Source organism: Cinclus cinclus, chromosome 6, assembly GCF_963662255.1.
Source record: "Cinclus cinclus chromosome 6, bCinCin1.1, whole genome shotgun sequence".
NCBI lineage: Eukaryota > Metazoa > Chordata > Aves > Passeriformes > Cinclidae > Cinclus > Cinclus cinclus.
This window is the reverse complement of record NC_085051.1, coordinates 16,628,966-16,650,599: the sequence shown is the minus strand read 5'-3', so window position 1 is coordinate 16,650,599 and position 21,634 is coordinate 16,628,966. Positions and strand designations below refer to the sequence as shown.

Below are 21,634 nucleotides of genomic sequence, written 5' to 3'. Positions count from 1 at the left end.
AGATTAAATTTACCTTGTAGAAATTAAAATATTTATGTATAAAATGCAGCTGTAACCTGAAAAACATCTACAGGAGTGATACTTTAGCTGATCTATTCCTGTATGTATTCTCAGCTAAATCACTTTAGTGACAAATAAGCTTTTCCATTTTATATGCTGCCGTTAAGCCTTTAAAAATCAGCACAGCTGTAAAAGGACAAGCTGGATTCTGTTTCTTTTGAAGCAGGGTTGAGAGAATTGTTTATTACCATCTAATCTGGTATTTATGTCTATCTCACTGAAGAATAGGTTATGTAATTAAGGTTCTAATAGGTTCAGCACAGCCTTTACATTAAAAATAAAAATCAAGATAATACATAAACTGAAAAGCCCTCCAGCTTCAACCACAAAGCTGGGAATTAGAAAGCAAGTATCATTCACTGTATATGGAACACACTGGATCTGGAGCCAGTGATACCCACCACACAGAAGCCAATGGTCAGGAAAGAGTCTCTCTTCACAACCTTTAGTGACTTCAAGTCTTTCATGCCACTACATGACATGAGCTGAGAATTTCTTTGGGTGACTGCTTTCATGGTAGGGCTAGTATATAGCCTTTGATATAGCTCCTCTTTCCATTCCCAGTTTTTTGGAGTCCTTGGCAAGTATGTTTTGCCAAGGTGCTGGCTGCTAACAGGAACCTCTGAAAAACCTGCCTTATCCCCCGCTTTACCTTCTGAGATTAACATAGGAGGACTGTAAACTTCCCAGGCTTCACACTGCCACTATCTGAGGATGAATTTTACTTCTAATCTTTGCTTGTTACTCTCCCTATCTGATGATTCTCAATAAAGTCTTCAGTTGTGTCAGTGGCACAGTAGCATGGAAAGAGAGTGATGAGAAGAGGAGGAGGTTAGTATGGATAACTAGTGCAGCTCTAGTCAGTTGATGCTGTCATGTTAGGCACTGCACAATCATACATTCCTGCAAAATCTTGGACAATAACCCTATGCAGGCTGCAAAGAAGGCTTTGTGTTTACTTTTAAACATTATTCTTGTGTTGCTGCTTGCAATTGAAGACCTGGATTCCTGGCACCAGAGTTAAACAAAAAGCTTTTTGGGTCCTTTTGGGCACCAGTGACTGTCACCAAAATTATCTGATCAAACCAGAAGCACAGCAAATCCACTTGCCTTTCATATCTCACCAGTGTATCTCTCTCAGATCTTTTGCTTCCAGGGTTTAGGACTTGACATTTTTTCTATTCAGAGCTGTCTGATCTTGCTGGCCATGGCCAGTCATCCTCTGGGCAGAGAGAACCACACTGCAGTGAAGGCTTCCCTTTGTCAGAAGTGAAGGTTTCCCTTCCTAGAAATCACAGATTGATTCATGCAGACACAAGCCCATGCCAGTAGCATTCCAATCTACTTGAGAAGTTAGGAAACATTTTTGTAGTTTCAAACTGGTTGCATGACATTTGGGTTGCAATTGCAGCCTGTAGCTTTGTGAGTGCTTATCTAGAGGCAGTTTTTCATTTTAGTAACAGCAGCAAATACCTGGACTTGGTGTTCTTGGAAATGATCCTGGCCGTACTGGCATTAAGTAGAGTAATCCCGCTTCTGAAAGTAGCTGTTTGATGGAAGAGGAGGTTGGTGATTTGCAGTCAAAAAGTTGCAACTGTTGGTAGAAATACTGGTGTCAAAAACTGCAGAAGAAAATACAGGCTGCCCTCCCAGCTGAAAGGCCCTTGTGAGCACTGCCACACCATGAGGTGGTCAGAACAATGGGGTTTTATTAACATTCCTGAAAAATGCACTGGCTCCTGGTTTTTCTGAGCATGGCTGGCTCTCCAGTTCAGATTGTGACCCAGTTGAGAGACAAAAGGAAGAAGACCCACCTTAGAGATTACATATTCATTCAAAATGGGTGGATCACAACAAGTAAGATAAGTCAGTGGTTCTAAAGAATTCAAACCAGGTTTATCAGTTATCCCTGCCCATTCTGCCAGTATTCTTTGCTGTCCAAAGGGATGGCTGACTCCCTACATAGTTCTATATCGAGTGTTGTGTTGGGGAGACATTTCTTTTCCATTTCATGCCTCATGTTTTTGCACTGTGGAAGAAGGTAGCCACAAAAAAGGCAACTTGGCTCTAAAAGTTAATCCAGATGCATGGAATTATTTGATTCATCTCAGATCCTATTTGGACAGCAATGGTTAGATTTTTACTATGCAGTATAAGATCTCTTCCTCTTTCTCTGTAATATCTAATACAGAAAACACAGATATCTCACTCTTAATTAAGTTCACAGTGTTTTATTTATGATAGCCAGTGTTCCAGGAAGCTACATGGAAATATTTGCTTGCTGTACTAAGCTAAGTTTGAGATGGCCTTCCCAGAAGATAAAATCATATTTTGAAGTGATTTATTCAGTGGAAATGAGGAAGCAACATTTCACCAGCATGCACAGGTCATCTATCTCCTTAGGAACAGGTTGAAGAACTTGAAACCCATAACGTAATATCTGAACATCCATTTGTCAGGAAAGATCAAAATTGTATTAAGTGCCAGTACATTTCTGGTATTTTTATAAGCAAAAAAAGATAGGAATAAAGCTGCAGAAGTCTCTAAGAGAATGGGTAGCTACAGTAATGTCATTTGCTGTGGTTTTACAGGTGTGGGTCATCAGTTTCCCCTCTCAGCACACACTTGTGCAAGCAGATCTGTATAAAAGGACAGGCAGATACAAAAATTGCATGTGCTTAAACCAGCCAATTTGCCAGAAGAGCATAACTCTATAACAGAATCTGGCATCTCTTTATCCCACCATTATCCTTGCCTGCTCTTTCAGTGCCACCAGCTGACCAGATGAATGTATGAGTCCATCCTCTCCATCATCATGTCTCCTTTTTTTGAATGTTACGTGGTGGTGCTGGATTGGCCAGAGCTTTTCATCAGTAACAGACACGTTTGGTTTCTGATCCCTTACTCATGCCTTATCTCTGCAGGAGGCAGCAGCAAGGAGATGGGCCTCATCCTTTCGATGCTTTGCTGCCTGTGTTCATCATTCCCTAACTCACTATTCCAGAGCCAGCTGTCTGAGTAATACTGTGAGGAGAGGCTGAACTGGATCTCAGCTTTACTGTGTGTTTATGACAGTGAGCAAAAACGTGTGCAAGACAGAGAATGGCCATCTGGATGCTGGACACAAACATTGGGCCACCCTCCTGCAGAGGAGATGGGATGTTTTAGGGGAGTGAGAACAAGAATGTGCTATAGAGCATTTAAATGTCAGGTTGGTTGTTCAGGTCTGCCCAGATTGGGCAGCTCCCACCTGCTGGTGGCATGGATACCTGTGCCAATGCTGTGTCATAACTTGAGTGGTTCCTCAGTTCTGCAGTAGTTCTGCAGTCTGTTCCTGCAGACACTGTTTTCAGTTGGCATTTTTACCAGCAGAGTCTAAGGACTTTGAAAAGTAAGTCACCTTTCCGAGCTGCAGTTCAGGTTTCCTGCCAAGAAACTGGAGCTGTTCCCTGGACTTTCTGTGAGTAGTTAGAGAGCTGGGTGAAGCATCTGATTTGGATTTGTACAGTGCCTAGGCTGGGGCCTTTTCAGTCTGGAGGGAGACTCCTACATGGTACTACAACCAAATGAAGAGGAATGGGCCACTTTATCTTTCTGTCATCCCTTTCACTGCATTTACTCTTGGAGCAAGTTCTATATTTTAAGTCATTTGTTTCTGAAGGCAGAAGGGACTCTACCAGCAGAAACCAAGCAAACAGACCCAAAAAAAAGGAGCCTTGTCTTAATGAAGAGGGCTAGAACTCTATGAAAGTAGCAAAATAGATTTGAAAGGAAATGGATTATCACCCATGAAGGAGTGTTTTAATGCTTTATGTGAAAGAAGTTGGATTTTCATTATATGGTTCACTGAAACCACAGCTGCTATCAAGACAGAGCAGCCTAGGGATGAAAAAGACAAGGGCTAAAGAGTAAGGAATGAATAAAGGAGGAAAACATCAGTAGCAGACACAGGCAAAAGACAATCAGGAAAGATGTGAAAGCAGCAAGGGAAGAAGTAAGAAGTCAGGTTGAGGAAAGGTGTCTCTTCCCACTGCAGACCTATGTTTTCTGAGTCACTTCCTCCCAAAGGCCAAGATATATATGCAGAAACCCAAAATATCTCAGGCTATAAGGAAAGAAAAGGTAGAGGATAATCCCACAGATGACATATTTGTTTTGTGCAACTTTTGTGTTCAGCACCACAAGGATTAGTGCATTAACAATACATGGACTTCAGAGAGATTGTTTCACAGGAGAAGGAAGTGCCTCAGGGTTTGCTTCTGTGAAGTCAATGGGAATGTTGCTATTTGCTTCCATGAAAAGATGGGCAAGTCCTTATCTGACTGTCTTAAAAATGTTACAAAGCAGCAGACTTTAATCAGTAACTGAAGCCTCCAGGCTTGTCCTGAAGCTGCTTGTTCACCACCTCTTGTTGTGTTCTGTGGAGGGCTATGAGGGTCTTTACAAGATCAGAGCAGGGTCTTTGCAAGGTGCATCCTTTCCTGGTGTCACTTGTGGTGCCTGGAGTGATTCCCCTTATTTTCTCTCTCTCTTACCTGGGTGCTCCACTTTCACTTGGCTTCTCAATGTGGTCACACCACTGGGGCTAGGTCAGACAGGCTTCCTAAGAACAGCAGGTGACATACTGACGACTGAGGGTTGATGCAAACTGCCTGCCCAGCTTCCTCCTGTGTTTTTGTGTCTATCTCTAGCCCTGTTTCTTCCTTTTAGTGCTTGTTGTATTCAAATCCATTCACAGTTTTGACTTCTTTCATGATATTTGGCTGTGACAGCGCTGCACACTGTTGCCCCAAACCAGTGCCTTCTCCATAAATATATTTCTCTCAGCACCCCTTCAATACATGACCCTTTCATAAGCTTCAGTGCTTGTTTTCAAACCCATTCCCTTTCCCCATCTTGCAGCAAACAGCTCCTTGGTCTAACTCAAAACTGCACATATCCATCTCCTCTTAACAGACATAAACCTAATGCTCTGAGCCTCCCCTCCTGCCTCTGATCCTTCTCTCGGATTCTCACCCTTTCTTCCCTTTACAATTTCTTTGCTCTGTGCTGATGAACATTTGCTCTCAAGGGGAAAGAAGACCTTAGTCTGTGCATGAAACACCAGAGATGTTCTGAAGAATCATTGAGCCAAACCTTCATCCCTGTCCAGAGGAAATGGGATGTCATCTCACTTTCTGAAATAAGAAAGGCAGCCTTTTTGAGGCCCCCTGATGGACTTACAGGAGTAAGAGCCTATGACACATCTTGCACTGAATGCTAGGCATGGAAGATTGCTGAAAAACCTATTCTAATCCATCATCGCCTGCATTTTCAAGTCTTGTTTTACTGGATTTAGAACCGCAAAGGGAACTGAGAACTAACAGGAGCAACACCCTGCACCATTTTCATGCTTCCAGCATAGCTGACCCGTTCTTGTGTATCTCCAGAGTAAAGGCGTGAGGACTCCTTGTCTATCCAAAGAGCAGTGTGAACACCAGCCCCAGTATCAGTTTTTCCTTGACTGCCAGGACAGGAGGGCATTATTACCTACTATTTAATTACAAGTACAAAAGGCAAAGAAGGGAAAGGGTTAGTGAAATGGCCTATTTTAATTTTCAGTAGCTCTCTAAACTTCCCTAAGGATTTTCATACCTCCCATTAAAATTTTAACTGAAAATGCTGATTGTAAGGAATCCAGTAGTGATACAGGCAAGGAAAAGGAGACTGTTAAATACTTTTGCTGCAATAAATCTCCAGGCACTTGAATGCCAGTAGGGCATGGGGAAGAGAAAGGGTGGATGAAACACGGGCTGCGTATTTTAGTAGGATGATTAGAAGTCCTGTATCAGGACTCAGCAAATACAAGATGTATAATTTCTGAAGTGTTTTATTGATCCACTCTTGCAAGTTGTACTTTTGTCACTGTTCCTGTCTATATGAAAACAAAAAACTTTCCCAATTCCTGCAGAGCCCTGCTTACTCTGCCCTCTTCTTTCCCTCTAAGCTTGTTAAATAAATTGCTCAGCTGGATAACTAGAGATATTCCCCTACTCTTTTCTCCCAACCCAGCAGTCTTTTCCTCTCCAGCATTTTTTTCAGTGCTCTTTTTCATTCTCTCTGCTGACTCCATTTGCTTATGAAGATGAGGGGTCCAAAGCCACCTGAGAACCAGATCTGTCCACATTCCTGCATTCAAGGCTGAGTGTTTGCTTTCTTTTTTCTCTTTTCATTAAGAAACAGTATCCACCTAAAAGAAGTAGAAATGAGTGTGAGTAGATAAAAATGAGTCTGTGCAAAGTGTGTGCCCACAAACCTAAAACAGTTTTAGGGAGGCTTAGGGAAATCTCTGATGTAGAAGTCATAGATGTGGAACAGATATCCCCTTTTAATGCATGTGGAAGGGAGCAGGTGGAGCTCAGGAAGGCCTGAGTCCAAAGTGACTGAGTTTAGTGAAAGCCTTATGACTTCTTAGTCATAAATTGAAATATGTGCTTTGCCTGATTAGTTGTTTGTGCCCATCACTAAGGCTTTAGTCAGTTGGGTGAATGATGCCCTTCCAGAAACTCACAGCCTGTTGCTTTTAGCTTCAGTGTAACTGAGTGACAGAACCAGGAAAAGCAGAACTTTAACCACAAAGCAGCAGGCACAGGAATACAAGGAATGAATTAGATTAATAAGATTCTTCACTGTATTTGCCAGGCATTTGATTTTTCTCAACACCTGTTAACAAGCAAGGGAAAGCAGCCACTACCTGGTTTGCATAGGACAGGAAAAAAAAGAGTAACACATTCAGTTTTGCAGAGCTCAAATAGTATACATTTCCTCTTCCTCTGTGTAAGACGATTATTTCTGTCTAGCATTTTCCATTAGAGAATAAGAAAGTACTCAACAAGTTCTTCAGTTGAATTGCTGTGCTCAGAAAGTACCTGTCTGCTGTAGTTACTGGGTTGCTTATGTTTGGAATTAAAGTGAAGGGAAATACATTAATGACGAAGCCGGCAGTGTCCACCAGTCTCTGCTGAGAGGAAGCCCTTTGCTCCTGACAGAATATTCCCATTTTGGGGATGAAAAGCTCCACTCTTCACAGCTTTCTACCACATTGGAAGGCAGATACAAGGTGCCTATTTCCTTCCAGGAGCTGGAAATAGAAATTATTTGAATTTGATAGAATGGTAGAGCCAACAGTCCCAATATGAGAAAACCATCATGGGGTTTTAATGATCATGAATAGGGATCACCTCCATGGTGTACATCAGATAAAAAACACCCTCAATATCCACGTTCAAAGAGTTTAGTGTGACCCCCTCCTATGTTTGATAAAGATTAATCCCCTAATCCAAGAAAATGAAAAGGGACTAGAGATTCCCAAAAAAAGGGAAGTAGCTGGTCCCTTTCCCTCAGTAGCACCCCGAGCCTTTCCTCAGGTACAACCTTCAGCACACCCTCTAACACAGAAGTAGATTAAGAGCAGATAACCATGCTGTCTGGAGGCCTGCGTGGCACAAAAGGCTGTATTCATGTGCCCAGTGCCCAGTCCTTGTTAACACTGCATTGTGATCTAGGGGCTGGCTTAAGGAGATGCCTGTTCCAGTAGCACACAGCTCTCCCTCCCTCTCTGGTTCCTAACTGCACTGGAATGCGTGTCAGTGCCATGGAGGCTGTGTTGTGGAGAGAGCATAAATTCAGGACAGTGAGCGAGTAGATCTTGACCCTGCCAGGTCCCAGAAACAGGCAGATGTATGACAGCCTGCTTTCACATTCAGCATCTTCATTTCCAGGTACCTGTTTAGGGAGGATCTGGAGGTGCTTAGAAGCCTGTGAGTGCAAACTACAGACCGCAAGTGCAGATGGCAACATTCATCTCAGCCATAGCTCATTTTACAAATGATGCTTCCCTGGGACCATTCAGATGCTTCAGGCTTAGTCATGACAAGGTGGCAAGGAGAAACTCAGAACGAAATAAAATATAAGCAAGGAAAGCCTAATGCCTGGTGTAGGCAGAGAGCTTAGCAACGCTGAAAAGTAAAGCATCATTGGGCAGCCACATGGAGTTTGTAACAGCAGGAGTAGGATGGGATTTGCCTGTGTCCAGCATTGCAGTCGCTGACTGTAATTTCCATGCAGAGTGGCCAAGTGAATCCTAGTAATGAACTGACCTATTTCAGTCACATGGTACTGTGTCATCCTGCCAGGTGAGACAGCAGTGCTTCCCAACTCAGGAAAAATCTAGGACCTTCCCGCTAGGTGCTTTATGCTCCCAGGTTCTTTATTTCTGTAGGTGTCCCATCCTAAACACTCTTCCTCTTCCTGCTCATTGTCTTCATCCCCCACACACCCCCACGCACGTGGCTCTGGATCTCCTCATCGTGTTCTTCTCGTTAAAAACCCCATTGTTCATTTGTTTGTTTGTTCTCTCTCTTTCTCTCCTCTTTTTCTCTCTCTTTCCCTCTCATTTTTTTTCCTTCTTTCTTTCTTCCTTTCTTTCTTTCTTTCTTTTTTTGTCTCCTCTGTTTTGTGTACCCAGGCAGCCCATTGAGTAACTTCTTTGACGTAATTAAACAACTTTTTTCAGACGAGAAGAACGGGCAGGTGAGCCATCCCCCCGGCACGCCAACCAAGCATAGCGCAAACAGCAAGCGGAGCGATTCCGGTTCTAATGACTATGGGTCTAGAGGAGACAATAAGTACCCTGCTGGCAAAGACAAGGCAAAGATGGTCTCATCAGTCGGCCTACAAGACCAACCTTAAATAAACACATAAAAAATTAAATACTTTAGAGAGAAAAAAAAACAAAACAAAACAAAACAAAAAGAAAAAGAAAAAAAGCAAGAAAGAATGAAAGAATATTCCTTAGCAAGCTAGCCTCTAAACTAGAAGGATGTATATACCTTGCCACAACAGTACAAAACTGTCTATAGACAAATTTTGTATGAAGGAATGACTGTATATATATACATATATATATTTATATATGATATATAATATATATCTCAGAAACAAACACAAAAACGAACGAATGAAAGAATGAAAAGAAAAGAAAGAAAAGAGAAGGTAGCACAGATGACAAACCCAGTTCACCAGATCTTGGGTTGTGGTTTTTTTTATTGGTTTTTTTCCTCCCTTTTTTTGAATGTTTTGCTTTTTTTCTCCTTCCTGATTTTTTGTGTTTTTTTTTTTGTTGTTGTTTTTTGGATTTTTTTTGCTTTTTTGTTTTCTTTTTTTTGTTTCTTGTTCTGTTCATGCTCTCTCTGTGTTTCTGACGACACCACTTGTTTCCGCTCTGCTACCAGGAATTATCCCGAAAAGTTAACATGTCAGCCACGGCTTCACCTTCTGTGCTCTGCGGACACTTGTTGACGGAAGGCAACCGATGTAGACTGTCCAAGGACCAGTCCTGTTTGAGGTTCCCAGCCTCCCCTCTCCCTTCAGAAAGTGGGCTTCTCCCCCACTTCTCCCCAGACACCTCCCCAGTGCACGCCTGGTTTTTTTTCTCCCCTCTCTTTTTCTTTTTTGGTGCTCCACAAGAGAGATCTGCTCAGTTATGGGATTGCAGAGTCTGGGCTCAAAAGAGGTTGCAAATTGTTGGAGTGAATTATTTACCCTTGGCAACTTCTGTCCGCGCAGGTGAACGCAGCCCGGAGAGGGAGGGTGTGGGGAAGGAGACGGGTGTAGCGGGAGCACAGCGTTCCATGAATCCAGAGCGCGTTCTCATCAGAAACCAGCCAGGAGCAACTCAAAGCTAAGCGTTGAACCAAGACAATATTGGGGAGCTTCATCACAGGATTTTCTTATCTTTTTTTTTTTCTCCCCACCACCTTTTCCTTTTCTTTTGCCCCCTTTTTTATATATACATGTATATATGTGTGTATATTTATGTATAAATATACATGCATACATATATATATATATATATATATATATACACACACACACACAAACTAATTGGTTTTTTTATACTGTATCATTTTGCTTTTTAACCTGCTGGAAGGGGAAAGGAGTAAACATAGGAGGGAGAGGGGGTTCAATGAATAAACACATACAAACAAAACATTAAAACTTAGGGAAAAGGCGACTTCTGGTAGCAAAGAAGAGGGACAAGACTCTGCCAAGGACTGTCTCTCCCATCACCAGGCACAGTTGCCGCTGCTGCTACTGCTGCTCCTCCTTCAACACCTTCCTCCCCACCTGTCAACTCCCTGCCACTGTGCCACCTTGCTGGGACCTTCTTCAACCAGCTGGATCCTCCACCACACCCTGCATTTAGAGGCAATTGTTGTGTTGCTAGTGCTGCATTGATATCAGTATTATTTCTTTAAGTTACCTGTTTCATTTGTTGGCTTGGGTGATTTTTTTCTTAAAAAAAAGGAAAAAAAAAAAACAAAAAAAAAAAAAGAAAAAAAGAAGATGAAGAGGAGGAAGAAAAGAGACTTATATTGGGTTTTATTTCCTCTGTGTGTATGTGTGTGTGTGTGTGTGCAAAATCACTGGCACTTAGTTCATCAGAGCAAGACAAGGTGGAGTCAGGGCAATGGGAGACTTAATCACGAAGCTACTGTAAACTTTAAAATTTACTGCAAGATATTTTTATAAAGGTTTTGTTTTGGTTTTGGTTTTGGTTGGGGTTTTTTTTGAAGGGGAAGAGGGTGGGATTGGGTGGATGGGGACTTTTTTTGTGTTTCAGTTATTAGGTCTTGGTTATTTATATATACATATATATATATTTAAAAATAAGCTGTTAGATATATCTTCTGTTTAATAACTGTGTAGAGGCAACATTGATTCTTATTTATTTTGTGGAGGAGGGGAAAAAAAGACACAGAAACCTTGTAAGTGTTCATTTTGTGACTTTGAGAAAGAAGAATTGCCGCCTTTTTTCCTCCTCCTCAAGAGTTATGTGACCAAGTGTAACTTATTCTGGCCCAAGCTCAAAGGTTAAACAAAAAAACATGGTTTTACGCGTGGAAGACAAAACACAGTGAGAAGTATTTCTTGACTGAGATTTTAAGAATGTAGGCTTAGCATTAGTGTTCAGCTCTTTTATGACCTTCGATTGCTGCTCGTTGGGTTCCTATGGGTGTATGTTGTATCGCAAGATTTTTTTTTTTAATGATAATGTTGGATGAGTTCTTTTTTGTTGTTGTTGTCGTTGTTGTTTTTTTAAATCATTTTTCCCCTTCTTGGACCAGTTTTACTTGTACATAGGTTTGAAGATTAAAAAGAATTTTTAAAGACACAACTGGGGCAAAGACCTTTGACTTCTGCCCTGTTTCCCCATTCCCCCAATGGGAGGGATTTATTTTAATTTTTTTGCTTTATTTATTTATTTATTTATTTTCCCTGTTCTTAAACTTTTCTCTCTCGTATTGCTGTGTGCATGTCAGACACCAGGGGGTGATGGCTGGGGAGGGGGGGAGGCAAGGGTGCAGGAGAGTGGGGCAGTTTTAATTGCATGACATTGCTGTAAATTAGTCTCTTTTGCTTTTGTTGTCTTTCCTGCCTCTGCCCTCTCTCTACTTCTCCTCCGAGCTCCCCTCCCATCACCCCCGTCCTTCTTTTCCCTCTTTTCTCTTCCCTTGTGTATAGATTTTGATGCTTCTGTTACATTGTACCTCTACAAAAGGCTGGGATTTCAATACAAGATAATAATAATAATTTAAAAATACCTATATCAGCAAAACCCATGTGGTACAAGCAGGAAGGGGATTACTTACACAAGATATAAGAATAAATGAAAGCAATACCTCTTGTTATCCTTCCTATTTTGTACTTCAAAGACACACACGCGCGCACACACACATATACAGACACAAACTGACATAATTTAATGGTTTGAAATGGACAAAAAAATCTGATGTATCCCTTGTTAAATAACTGTGAGCAACTTTAGTTCAAAAACCAATAAATTCATTCAGTAAAGATACCAGCTGTTGAGTGTCCTGTTTATGTCCATGAAAACAAACTTCTGGCCAGGGCCAGAGCCGGTAAGGACCATGGCACAGCCTCCTGCACCCAAGGAGCTGAAGATGGCAGCTGAGGGAAGGCAGCGTCCTCCTGGCCGTGGAACGAGCACCAGGGTCTGAGGAGCAGGGACAGCTCAACCCTGTAGGCCTGGCTTTCTGCAGGAATGTGTTCCAAAAGCTTAATCCAAATTTCAGAGCAATCACACTTCTCCAAGGTCTGTTCTGGATGGAAACCACTGTACCAAAAGCCGTGACTGCTTGTGGTTGTTCTCTCTAACCTGAGCTTCTTGCAGTTGTTTCCAGATTTAGCTGTAGGAAGGAATTCTGCACCCTCCCTGCCTGAAACACTCTGTCACATACATTTGGAAAAGCTGCTCAGGTACGTCCCTGGCGTGTGTGGGTCTGGTGTTTGTTGCTGGTCGGTCAGACGGTCCGTGTGGCTGCTGGCTTGTCACCTCGCTCTCTGTTCCTTTCCCCTGGCTTTGTCACTGCCCCCCGCAGTTCCCTCTGGGCTCTGACATGGTTGGCACATCCCCAGGAAAAGCAGGTGCTTCCCACAGGGCTGGGGGAGCCACAGGGTTCACAGCTGGGCCCTGAGCACACCCCGGCCTGGCGCTCACCTCGGCCCGGCCAGCCCCACGTGTGTCCCCTGCTGTCCCCTCCCGTGTGGCCTCTGCCAGGCCAGGCAGGGTTTCCTGCAGAAATCTCTGCTGGTTTCCTCCAGCAGAGGCCATGAGTGCCTGCCCCTCACGGCACCACCCGCCGGGGAGGGAAGGCAGGACCAGACCTTCTGGGAGGTTCCGTGGTGCTGCCTCGGCCTCAGGGATGCTCTGTCGAGGTGAGTGAGGGTGGCTGGGGAGCCTCTGCCCTGCCAGGCAGCAGCCGTACAAAATACACTCTCATCTAGGAAAAAGACAGAGTGTTTATAAAGTCTTTGGGGGATGCACTGGTCTGCTCAAACTGGAGGGGAGTGGGGGAGCTGACAGATGAGAAGAGGAGGAGAATCACAAGTGCTGAAGGATTTGGTCTCTATAACACTGGAAACCCCGAACTGAGAAGTAACTGTGTATCATTTTCATTTCTATAAGTGAAAGGATGTGCTGGGCTGCAGTGTGAAGGGAAATGGGATTTAAGGACACTGTGGCAGCAGGTGTAATGCTGCTGCTTTTTCTGTTTCGCGCTCTCTCTCCAGCAGTGTTCATGAACTTCTATGCTCTGTTCATGTCTCCAGCACTATGCTATACAATTAGCATCCCCAGTACTGCTAATTATCGTCTTCAAAAGCTATAAGAAGAAAATAACGATTTTGGAAAATGGAGGACCTCATGTTTAGGGCCTGGCCTCATTTATTCTGCCTTTTTGTTTAGCCATGTTATAACAGTCTCTTGCGACATGGTGTCATATTACTATCTGTACTGCATAGGAGGAGCTGTGCTTCTGACCAAATTGAGTTCATATTCAAACTGTTGTCCACAAATCACCCTTCTTGTTTTCTAGCTTAAATCTGAAAGGAAGTAGTAAATGTAGCTAGGGATTTTGGTTTGCCTCTGTGGCTGAGGTAGTTGGATTGTCTCTGCTGCCAGGTGAGGGCTACTGTTCTCATCCAAACCCCATCCCAGGTGATGGCTGATGAGATGCTGTGAGCTGTGCTACCTGCACTTTATTAGCTGAGGTTCTGAGCTCTGTAGCTCTTTGGTTCCCTTGGAGACCTTAACTCTTTGGACTCAGTAGCTAAAAAATCTGTCTGATTTCCTCTGGGTGAAGCAATTCAGCGTAGGACCTACCAGGAGTAAATTGAAAACAAGGCAAGTGTGTAATACTCCACTTGGCATTTTCTGTTTGTCTGATACATGTGTACATTAAAAATGTGTTTGTGTTTAAGGGGAACAGTTTTTAATTGAGCCGGTACCTGACACGTGCTATATAAAGCAGTAGATGGATATGAATATGCATCTAATGAGCAGCTGAGCCCATAGCCCGGAGGGTAAATCTCATTGCCACGTGTCAGTCTGGGAGCTGAGAAAGAGGTTGGTTGTGATGGAGAGCACTAATGTAAATTGTTCAAGCTTTGCAAACAATGCGTGACCATTTCCTCAGTAGTCAGGCTGGCTTTAATGAAAGTGATGGGATGCAAATGACTGAGCTTTAATGGCTCTCGCTGGGCACAGGCGAAAACACCGTTTGTAAAGACGCTGAAACTCTATGAGGCCTTCAGGTAGTGCTAATTCTGTTACAAGGCATGCCTTCTTTCCTGGTGATTCAGACAGTGCATTTAACCCATCAGGCTCGGACATTTTCTTAAATACCGCAGCAGAATGCCCGCAGGGATTGTGTTCTGTAGGGAAGTCTGCAGGACTGGACCCCCTGCCTTTGCTTCATTTCAGCTGTATACAACCGAATATATGTGAGCTCCTCTTAGAAGGGCAGAGTGTTTTGGTGAGGAAGAGATTTAGCTCTGAGTTTCTTATTATAGAAAACAACAGGGAGGGAAGAAAGACACTTGTCTAAAAACTGGAAGGTATCTTAGTTCTTTGTTGTACCCATTAATCTTATTTTATTTAAAACCACTTCAACAGCTGCAGCTCCTGCTTGATTTGGAGAGCAAACCCGTTGTAGTTCAACTGTCTGGGGATACTTGAGGCCACAAGTGGAAGGGAAACCCACACTGAGGGCAAGTCCTTTCTTCTTCTAAATGCACAATTTACTGTGGGGGTTATTTTTAGTGCTGTAATCTCACTGAGTGCTGCTGAGAGAACTGTGCCAGGCAGGCTTTGAAGGGCTTGAGAAATGGGATTTCCTGTTCCACCCGCTCCTCGCTGACTCTTGCCATTGTCAGGAGCTATTATCGCTGTCTCGCAGCCAAAGGAGATAACTCAGCTTCAAGGTCAGGGAAGACACAAGCTTTCATCAACGGCACTAGCAGAAGGAAGAGTTTGCTTGCAGCCAGGGTGGGTCTTTCTGGTGTAACCAGGGACCTCTGGATCACAAAACCCGTGATCTTTTTGTGAGCCCGTGGATCACAAAGCCACAGAGTAACCGAGGCTGGAAAGGACGTGCTTAGAACAGGCTGCTCCTTGCTGTGCCCCTCTGGGTTCTCACTGCCTCCAAGGTGGGCACTGCACCACATCTCTGGGCACGTGTTCTGGAAACAGCTGCCTGGGAGAGGAGAGAAATTTATTTCTCTGTCCACAGCTTCTCACTGATCTGCTCTTTGTTGCACCTTCGGTGCCTCTGCAAAATGTTCTCTCTTATGTGGACATTCCTGGATCTGGAAGGCAGTACTGGCCCAGCCCTGGGAATGAGACACATTTTTCTCCATGTTGTCCAGAAGAGAAGGAAAACAGGTTGGTCTAGGGAAGTAGCAAGTCTTGGTATAGGAACGACTTCTGGGTTCTAGAAGAGCAGTCAGAAAAAGCAGCTGTGTTTACTGTGAGGTCTCATAGACTCTTGAAAAGTATTCACATTGAGACAGCAGCTTCAAATGGCAGCATCTGTTCTGGATAGTTCCTCTGTGGGACATCGTTGTTCTCAAAGGAAAATCAGATTTCACAATGGATGAAATTAAGCAGAAACAAGGCAGCCCTGACTCACTGGAGTTACCTGGAATTAGATTCCAGGGGTATGTTGTTTGTGACAATTGTCTTGGTCAAGTCTTGTTGTTTATGAGATGCACAGTTTGGGTTGTGGTTTCTCCCTTGTCTGAAGCAAATGACTTTGAATGTCCTGATCTGGTTTATTGAATCGTGCTGCTCAAAATTAGGTGTGAGGATGTATCAGGGAATGTGTTGGAGCTAAATTCATTAGGGATGCTTTGAGGATACTTGAAAAGCCATTTGTAGGACTAGGTAACAGCTGGAATCCTGGCTGAGACCTTCATTCACTTCATGGGAATGCTCATGAACTCAGTTCACATAGGGTTCCTGATCTAAACTCTTGTGGATAAGTACAGTGTATGAGTTGTTTCTCTCTGCCCAAGAGCCTTAAGTTTTAGCACCAAGTTGCACAATAAGATCAGAAATGGGTATGGAGTAAGTAGAGCTTTGTGTTTACATAAGAGCTTAAAAAGAAAAAGGCCTTGAGACTAAACTCTGGCCATGTGCAGTTTTAATTAAGTTTGATGCACTAGCTCTAGTTTTTATCCAGTTGCTAGCCTGTGGGGCTTGTTTTTGGTTAGTGTCCCAAACAAGGGCCAGCTGCAGCTATTTACTTTAAAAAAAAAATAGTTCTAAAAGCTGTTCTGCCAGATATGTTTGAAAGTGTGTGGACTATAGGTTCATACAGAGGTGTGAAAGCAGATACAGCCCCGATGTTCAGTTTCAGTGGAGTTGCACTGCAAATTTGCTTTAGCAAAAGGGTTGAAAGAGGAGAGCCTGACAGAATGTTAGCCAGAATGAGGAGAACTGCTGCCAAAGGATCTCATTTGGGAAAGGGGGAAAAGGAGCTTTTGTCACCTTAAGGTGTATTGCCCTGTAATGGGAAAGGCTCACTAGTTGTGAGCCGTGTGTGTAGCTGAGTTTGGTCTCTGGTTCACTGTCCCCAGGCTGTGTTAATGTGCAGTTCCTGCTTGCATTTGCTGGCTCCATCTCTGGGGGACAGGGACAAAGTCAGCCAGAGCACACAGAGCAGCAGTGCCCCGTCCAGTATGAAAGCTTTACCATGGCTCCTGACGTGTGAGTAGCAATGGGTAGAACCAAATGCTGTGGTGTCACTTGGAAGTACAAACCATGTATTTTGCACAAATGTAAACTTCCCAGTCTGCCTGTTTCTTCTGCAGCTGCAGCTGTTCTGCTTTTCACAAGAGAGAGGTGGAGAAACATTTTGTAGTATGCAAAAATCTTGTGGAGAGACAGAAAATGGTGTCACCCACTACATGCTGTGTGAGGTGATGAGGCAGTTGTGCTACAGAGCTTTTGTGCTGGGCCTTGTACAATGCCCTGCTGATTATCTGGCATGGAGAGCAATGTCTAGAACACAGGTCCTTCCTCTGGGGAGACAGGGCAGCAAAGACACTGCCTTTTCCCTTTGCTTCCCAAAGACTTTTACAAGCTGTGTCATGTACCAGCTGTCAGTGGTGCTGTACAGAGGCAGGAGAGAGAGGTGGATATGCCTCTCTCCAACCTGTGTAGCTTCCATGTAGTTTTGCAGAGATATGACAGCATTCACTTGGTGTGAGGGGATCCCAGCTAAACCTCCAAGGCTGCAGGAGGGGAAGGACCAGACACAGCCCTGTCCTGCTCAAAGGGAAAGGTCAAGTAGAGCCCTGGACAGATAAACATTGTAGCACATTATGGAGGCGTGTTTCAATAGCACACAAAAACCAATAGTCTGTTCTGGTACCTGCAGCAAGGGACAAGCTTTCCCCATGTAGGTGTGACAGACAAGGAGCAGGAAAAGAAGTATCTGTTGTCCATTTCATACAGATTCAGAAACTGAAATGAAAAACAATTAAGTGATTCTTTCAAAGGAACTCAGTGGCTTGGGATGAAGTTTGAATCCAGATCTTAACTTGGCAACAGCACATTCCAGTGACCTGGAAACCTCCTCAGGAAACTGTCTCCAAAGACAGGATCTTTCATTTCTCAGCACATCAATTCTTTTCAGACATAAAGGCTACATTTCTATCTTTATTAATGAAAGGAAAGTTGTTTTGGCATTTCTTGTCCTTGTGGGATAGCACCAATGGCAGTGTGGTATCTACCAACTGAGGGATTGCAGAGGAACTCTGGATTGTGCAGACTGTCCCAGCTTTGCAAGCAGTGAAAAAGTTCCCACCTTTTGGAAGCTAGAGTCACACAATTTGTGATTTGTGAGTGATTCTGAGCTCTCTGTCCCTTCGTCTATGGGGACTTTTATGAGTGTCTGTTCTTACCAGGGTTCTTTGACATCAGGTAACATGGCAGGACAAGCTGCAGTTTTTTATTTGGAAAAAGGATACTTAGGGTTTCATTCACAGGCTCTTTCTCCCCTTCCAATAGTTGTTTGTTCCTGCAAAATTTGTGAAAACTTTCTAATTGAATTAAAATTCCTACCCAGCTTCCAAGCAGCAGCTCAAAAATTTGGGGTAGGCAAGAAAAAGGGACAGGCATGTGGAGTCTTGCTTTAGCTTAATTCATTTTTTGACTCCTAGCTTTAAAAAGATGTTTTCAGTTCTTGGGCTAGAAGACTTTCACTGCAAAATAAAGCAGTGCTGTTATGAAGCACCTGAGCTCTTTATCTAAGAAGCACCTGGATCAGAAATGAATGTTAATCCAATAATGACAGATAATTAAACAGTTCTAATGGGGGCTTTAATCTCTCTTCTCCAGATGTAGTTTTGCTTTTGGCCTTCATCAGGGAGATTATGATGGAGCATGGAGGGCTTCTAATCTAATCAAAATTCCTTGCTGGATTGGATTATTTGTTGTGCTTTCACATTTCAGCAGTGGTTACACCACAAGATGAACTTCATTCACAGTGTTGATATCTTGTTACTAAATTCACTGTACTGGTTTGATGCAGGCAGAGGAAAAGAGGGAGGGCAGGATAAAAATGTGTCCTGTATCTCTGTGTTGCACAGAATTGCTTGGGACCAGACTTTGGATTTCAGGTGACACCTTGCAGTCTTCTGGTGCCTCAGTGCTGACTTTGTGTGAGCTTGAACTGATCCACCTTAAGCCCTGAACTCCAGTGGTGGCTTTGTAGTTGAAAGTCTCCTGGGGAAGGAGCTTTATCTGTCCATCTGGGAACTGTGTGTCTGCTTTCTTTTGCCATACAGATTGTGTGGAGATTCTTCCTCAGTGTCTTGGCTTCAAATTGAAATTTCTGTTTGGCAGCAGGATGCTGACAAATGCTGGCTTGCAGTGCCCAACTACCTTCCTGCTATCAACTTCCTAATGTCATCCTCTGGGAGCAAAATGAGGGACTCCACACACAAACCTTTTTGGGTCAATAGGTGCAAATTCAAGGGGGAAAAAAAGCTTTTTAGCTCTTCTTCAGACCATGTCACTGGTATGATAATGAATCACCAGTGATGTTATTGAGGTCTTGATGTACATCTTGTTTCAATATTTGCTCAGAACTACCCATCCTCACATGCTGGGTCTGTGATGCTCTGATCACATCACATCACAGCACCTGCCCTGTAGAGTTTGCTTAAGTCAGTTTAAATCAGTTTTAAACCAGTAAGATTATTTAAATATGTGTATGATTATTTGTGCTCTCTCAAAAATGTTCTTAAAGTAGCTGAAGTTTTCACAGTTCTGCTGTAGTGGGTACAGCTGGTCTTCACCTGCAACCTTCTGTTTCTTTTATTTGCTCCTGCTAAGACAGGTTTTATAGACACAAGGATTCAAATTAACCTTCCTAAATTGTTGAGTGCCAGTAAAACTGGCTGAAAGGCCAGAATTCTTTCTGTTACACGTTTTACATAGATTTCAGGTAAATATATTGGGTTATCCAATGTCACTTTCCTGTTCTGGATTATCTTTTTAAACAGAGCTAAGCACAGGGTTCTCCTTCTGAACAAAAGTAAATTGTTCAGTGAGATTAATTTCTGTATTGTTGCATTGTCTACTAGATTTTACATGAAAGAGGTAGCTCTTTTACCTCAGTTTTGATGCTTAGGAAGAGCAAGAATATTCCTTGAGACAATTTTGGAAATGAATGATATGGAAATCAGGTTTTTGTGTTTGATACTTTGTCAAGTGCAATTAAGAGGGGGAAAACAAATAATTTAGGGAATTTCATCTACTTGGAATTAGAGCTGTCAAGTAAAGGCCTTTCCTAAGGGAATTCAGTGTGCACACAAAGGATCAGAACAGGATCTCTAGTTGCTGTGTGTCCTTGCAGGCTTGGAGAGTCTGTGGTGCTGTAGAGCTGTGTAGCCTTTCTTCTCTTTCCCAGACTGGGGATTCACCTCCAACTCCTGCATTGGCACTAAAGCCCTTCGGGAGGAACCCTGGAGTACTCCACTGGTTCAGAGTGGGAGTTAAATTAGTGGCTGGTGCCCAGGACCAGTTTGTTTTCCCTGTTTAGGTTTCCTTTCTAAGTCCTTGAGGGCAGTACTTGCTTCAGGGCAGATGTCTTCTGATCCTTACTGATGTCAGGTAGAGGCAGTGGTTTCACAGAAGCAAAAAATCCTCTGTGAGATGGCATTTGCCCTTTCTTTATCTGAGCTGATGTTGCAGAGGGTTGCTCTCCACTGAGCACAAAGCCTGTCTAGCCCAGGCTCTTTCTACTCTTTCTTTTGAATTATCCCTGAGACCATTAAAGAGAGGAGCAAGTGGTTTATCTGAAGGACCCTGCACCACTTTGTGAGAGAATGTGAGCAACCTGCACTGGTGGTGTGTGGGAAAGTGCCAGAGCATTTTAATGCCTCCTTGTTAGAAATAATGAAAATAATTAGCAGATGATAACATTAAAACAAGTTTAGCCTAATGCTGCAATTTTTTTTTTTTTTTTGGCTAGACAAAGCTCACTGAATGTTGTCTTATCTGAGTGCTTGGCCACAACAATTTCTATTTTCTCCAAATCACATGCTAACCTAGATTTGAAAAGTCTTATTGTTATTGGCAGCTGTCTCAAGCAGCACAGTTCCGTCCATGAAAAGAACAGAGACCCCATTAGGACACTGAGGATTTTCTGCCAGCTGTTTGGTGTTTTTCTCATGTTATGTAATCAGTTCATTTGGAAAGACTTCGCTGTTCTACACTCAACTTATTACATAAAGATATGAGATCTGTCCTGAAATCCTTCAGGTACTGGGTTTATATTCAGGGACTGGTGCTGGCACAGCAGCATAGACAACTCAGCCACACTGAACCCTGTGCTGTGACTACTTGACACCCACTGGGCAATAGAACTACATTTGAGCTGCCTGGTGTTGCCATTTGTTCTACAGGCACAAACATTGCTTTCATTGGCTTAGTAGGTTTGAATAGAACAAAACAACAACCTACTCCTCTGTCTGCAGTTTAGATAATGGAGGAGTATTTCTGGATTTGACTTCTTTCTGTTAACAGCTGAAATGGTGAGCTAAGGATTGGCTGGGAAAAGTTCCATGATGGATGTGAGCAAAGGCTTGTTGGGTGAAGCGTGGCTTTGATGAGATCAGCATGCTTAGCAGGCTTCATAAAGCTGGCTTGTTCTTTTACGGGATGGCTTGTTTCTGTGGCAGTCCTTCAGTCTCCTGCTGATGTGCAAGAGCTCATTGTTACCTGGCAGTATCCATCTTTAGCTCCTGATCACTTCCAGGAGCATCCCAGCATGCACAGGTTTGGCCAGAACTGGTGGTACCTTGGAGCCATCTCTGTTTCCTCAGATCATCTTTGCAACAAAGTGTTCTTTTCTGTTTGAGCTTCTTGACTCTCTTTGCGAAGAGGTCCTTACATGTAAAATGAGGGTGCTCTGGAGGCTCTGAGATTTGTACCTTTCTGCAACTCCCAGGTGAGGAGGAAAGGCATAGCTCTGATTTTGCTGAGTCCATGTAGAAGATGCCCGACTCAATTACCAGCTTGCACTTCAGGACTTTTCTTAGGGCTGGGGTGAAACTCCTCCTCTGAGCTCTACACAGTTTCATTCCCTTGAGGTTAAGCTATGTAGACACCACGTTTGCACATGGGCTGTTTGTGCAAAAGATGTGGTGGCACTGTTCT

At 43.3% G+C, this 21,634-nt stretch overlaps 1 protein-coding gene across 3 annotated transcripts in view; it reads left to right on the top strand.

Annotated features, from left to right (window-relative positions):
- Positions 1–9,468, top strand: part of BRSK2 (BR serine/threonine kinase 2) — a 302,507-nt gene extending 293,039 nt beyond the window's left edge. For 2 of the 3 annotated variants that reach the window (XM_062494278.1, XM_062494277.1), the window contains one exon: positions 8,615–9,468. In XM_062494278.1, the coding sequence (XP_062350262.1) occupies positions 8,615–8,790 (176 nt within the window). In that variant the 3' untranslated portion in view covers positions 8,791–9,468. Of the gene's footprint in view, positions 1–8,566 lie in introns of all 3 variants that reach the window. The other variant, XM_062494276.1, reaches the window with a different exon arrangement.
- Positions 9,469–21,634: the final 12,166 nt, after the last annotated feature.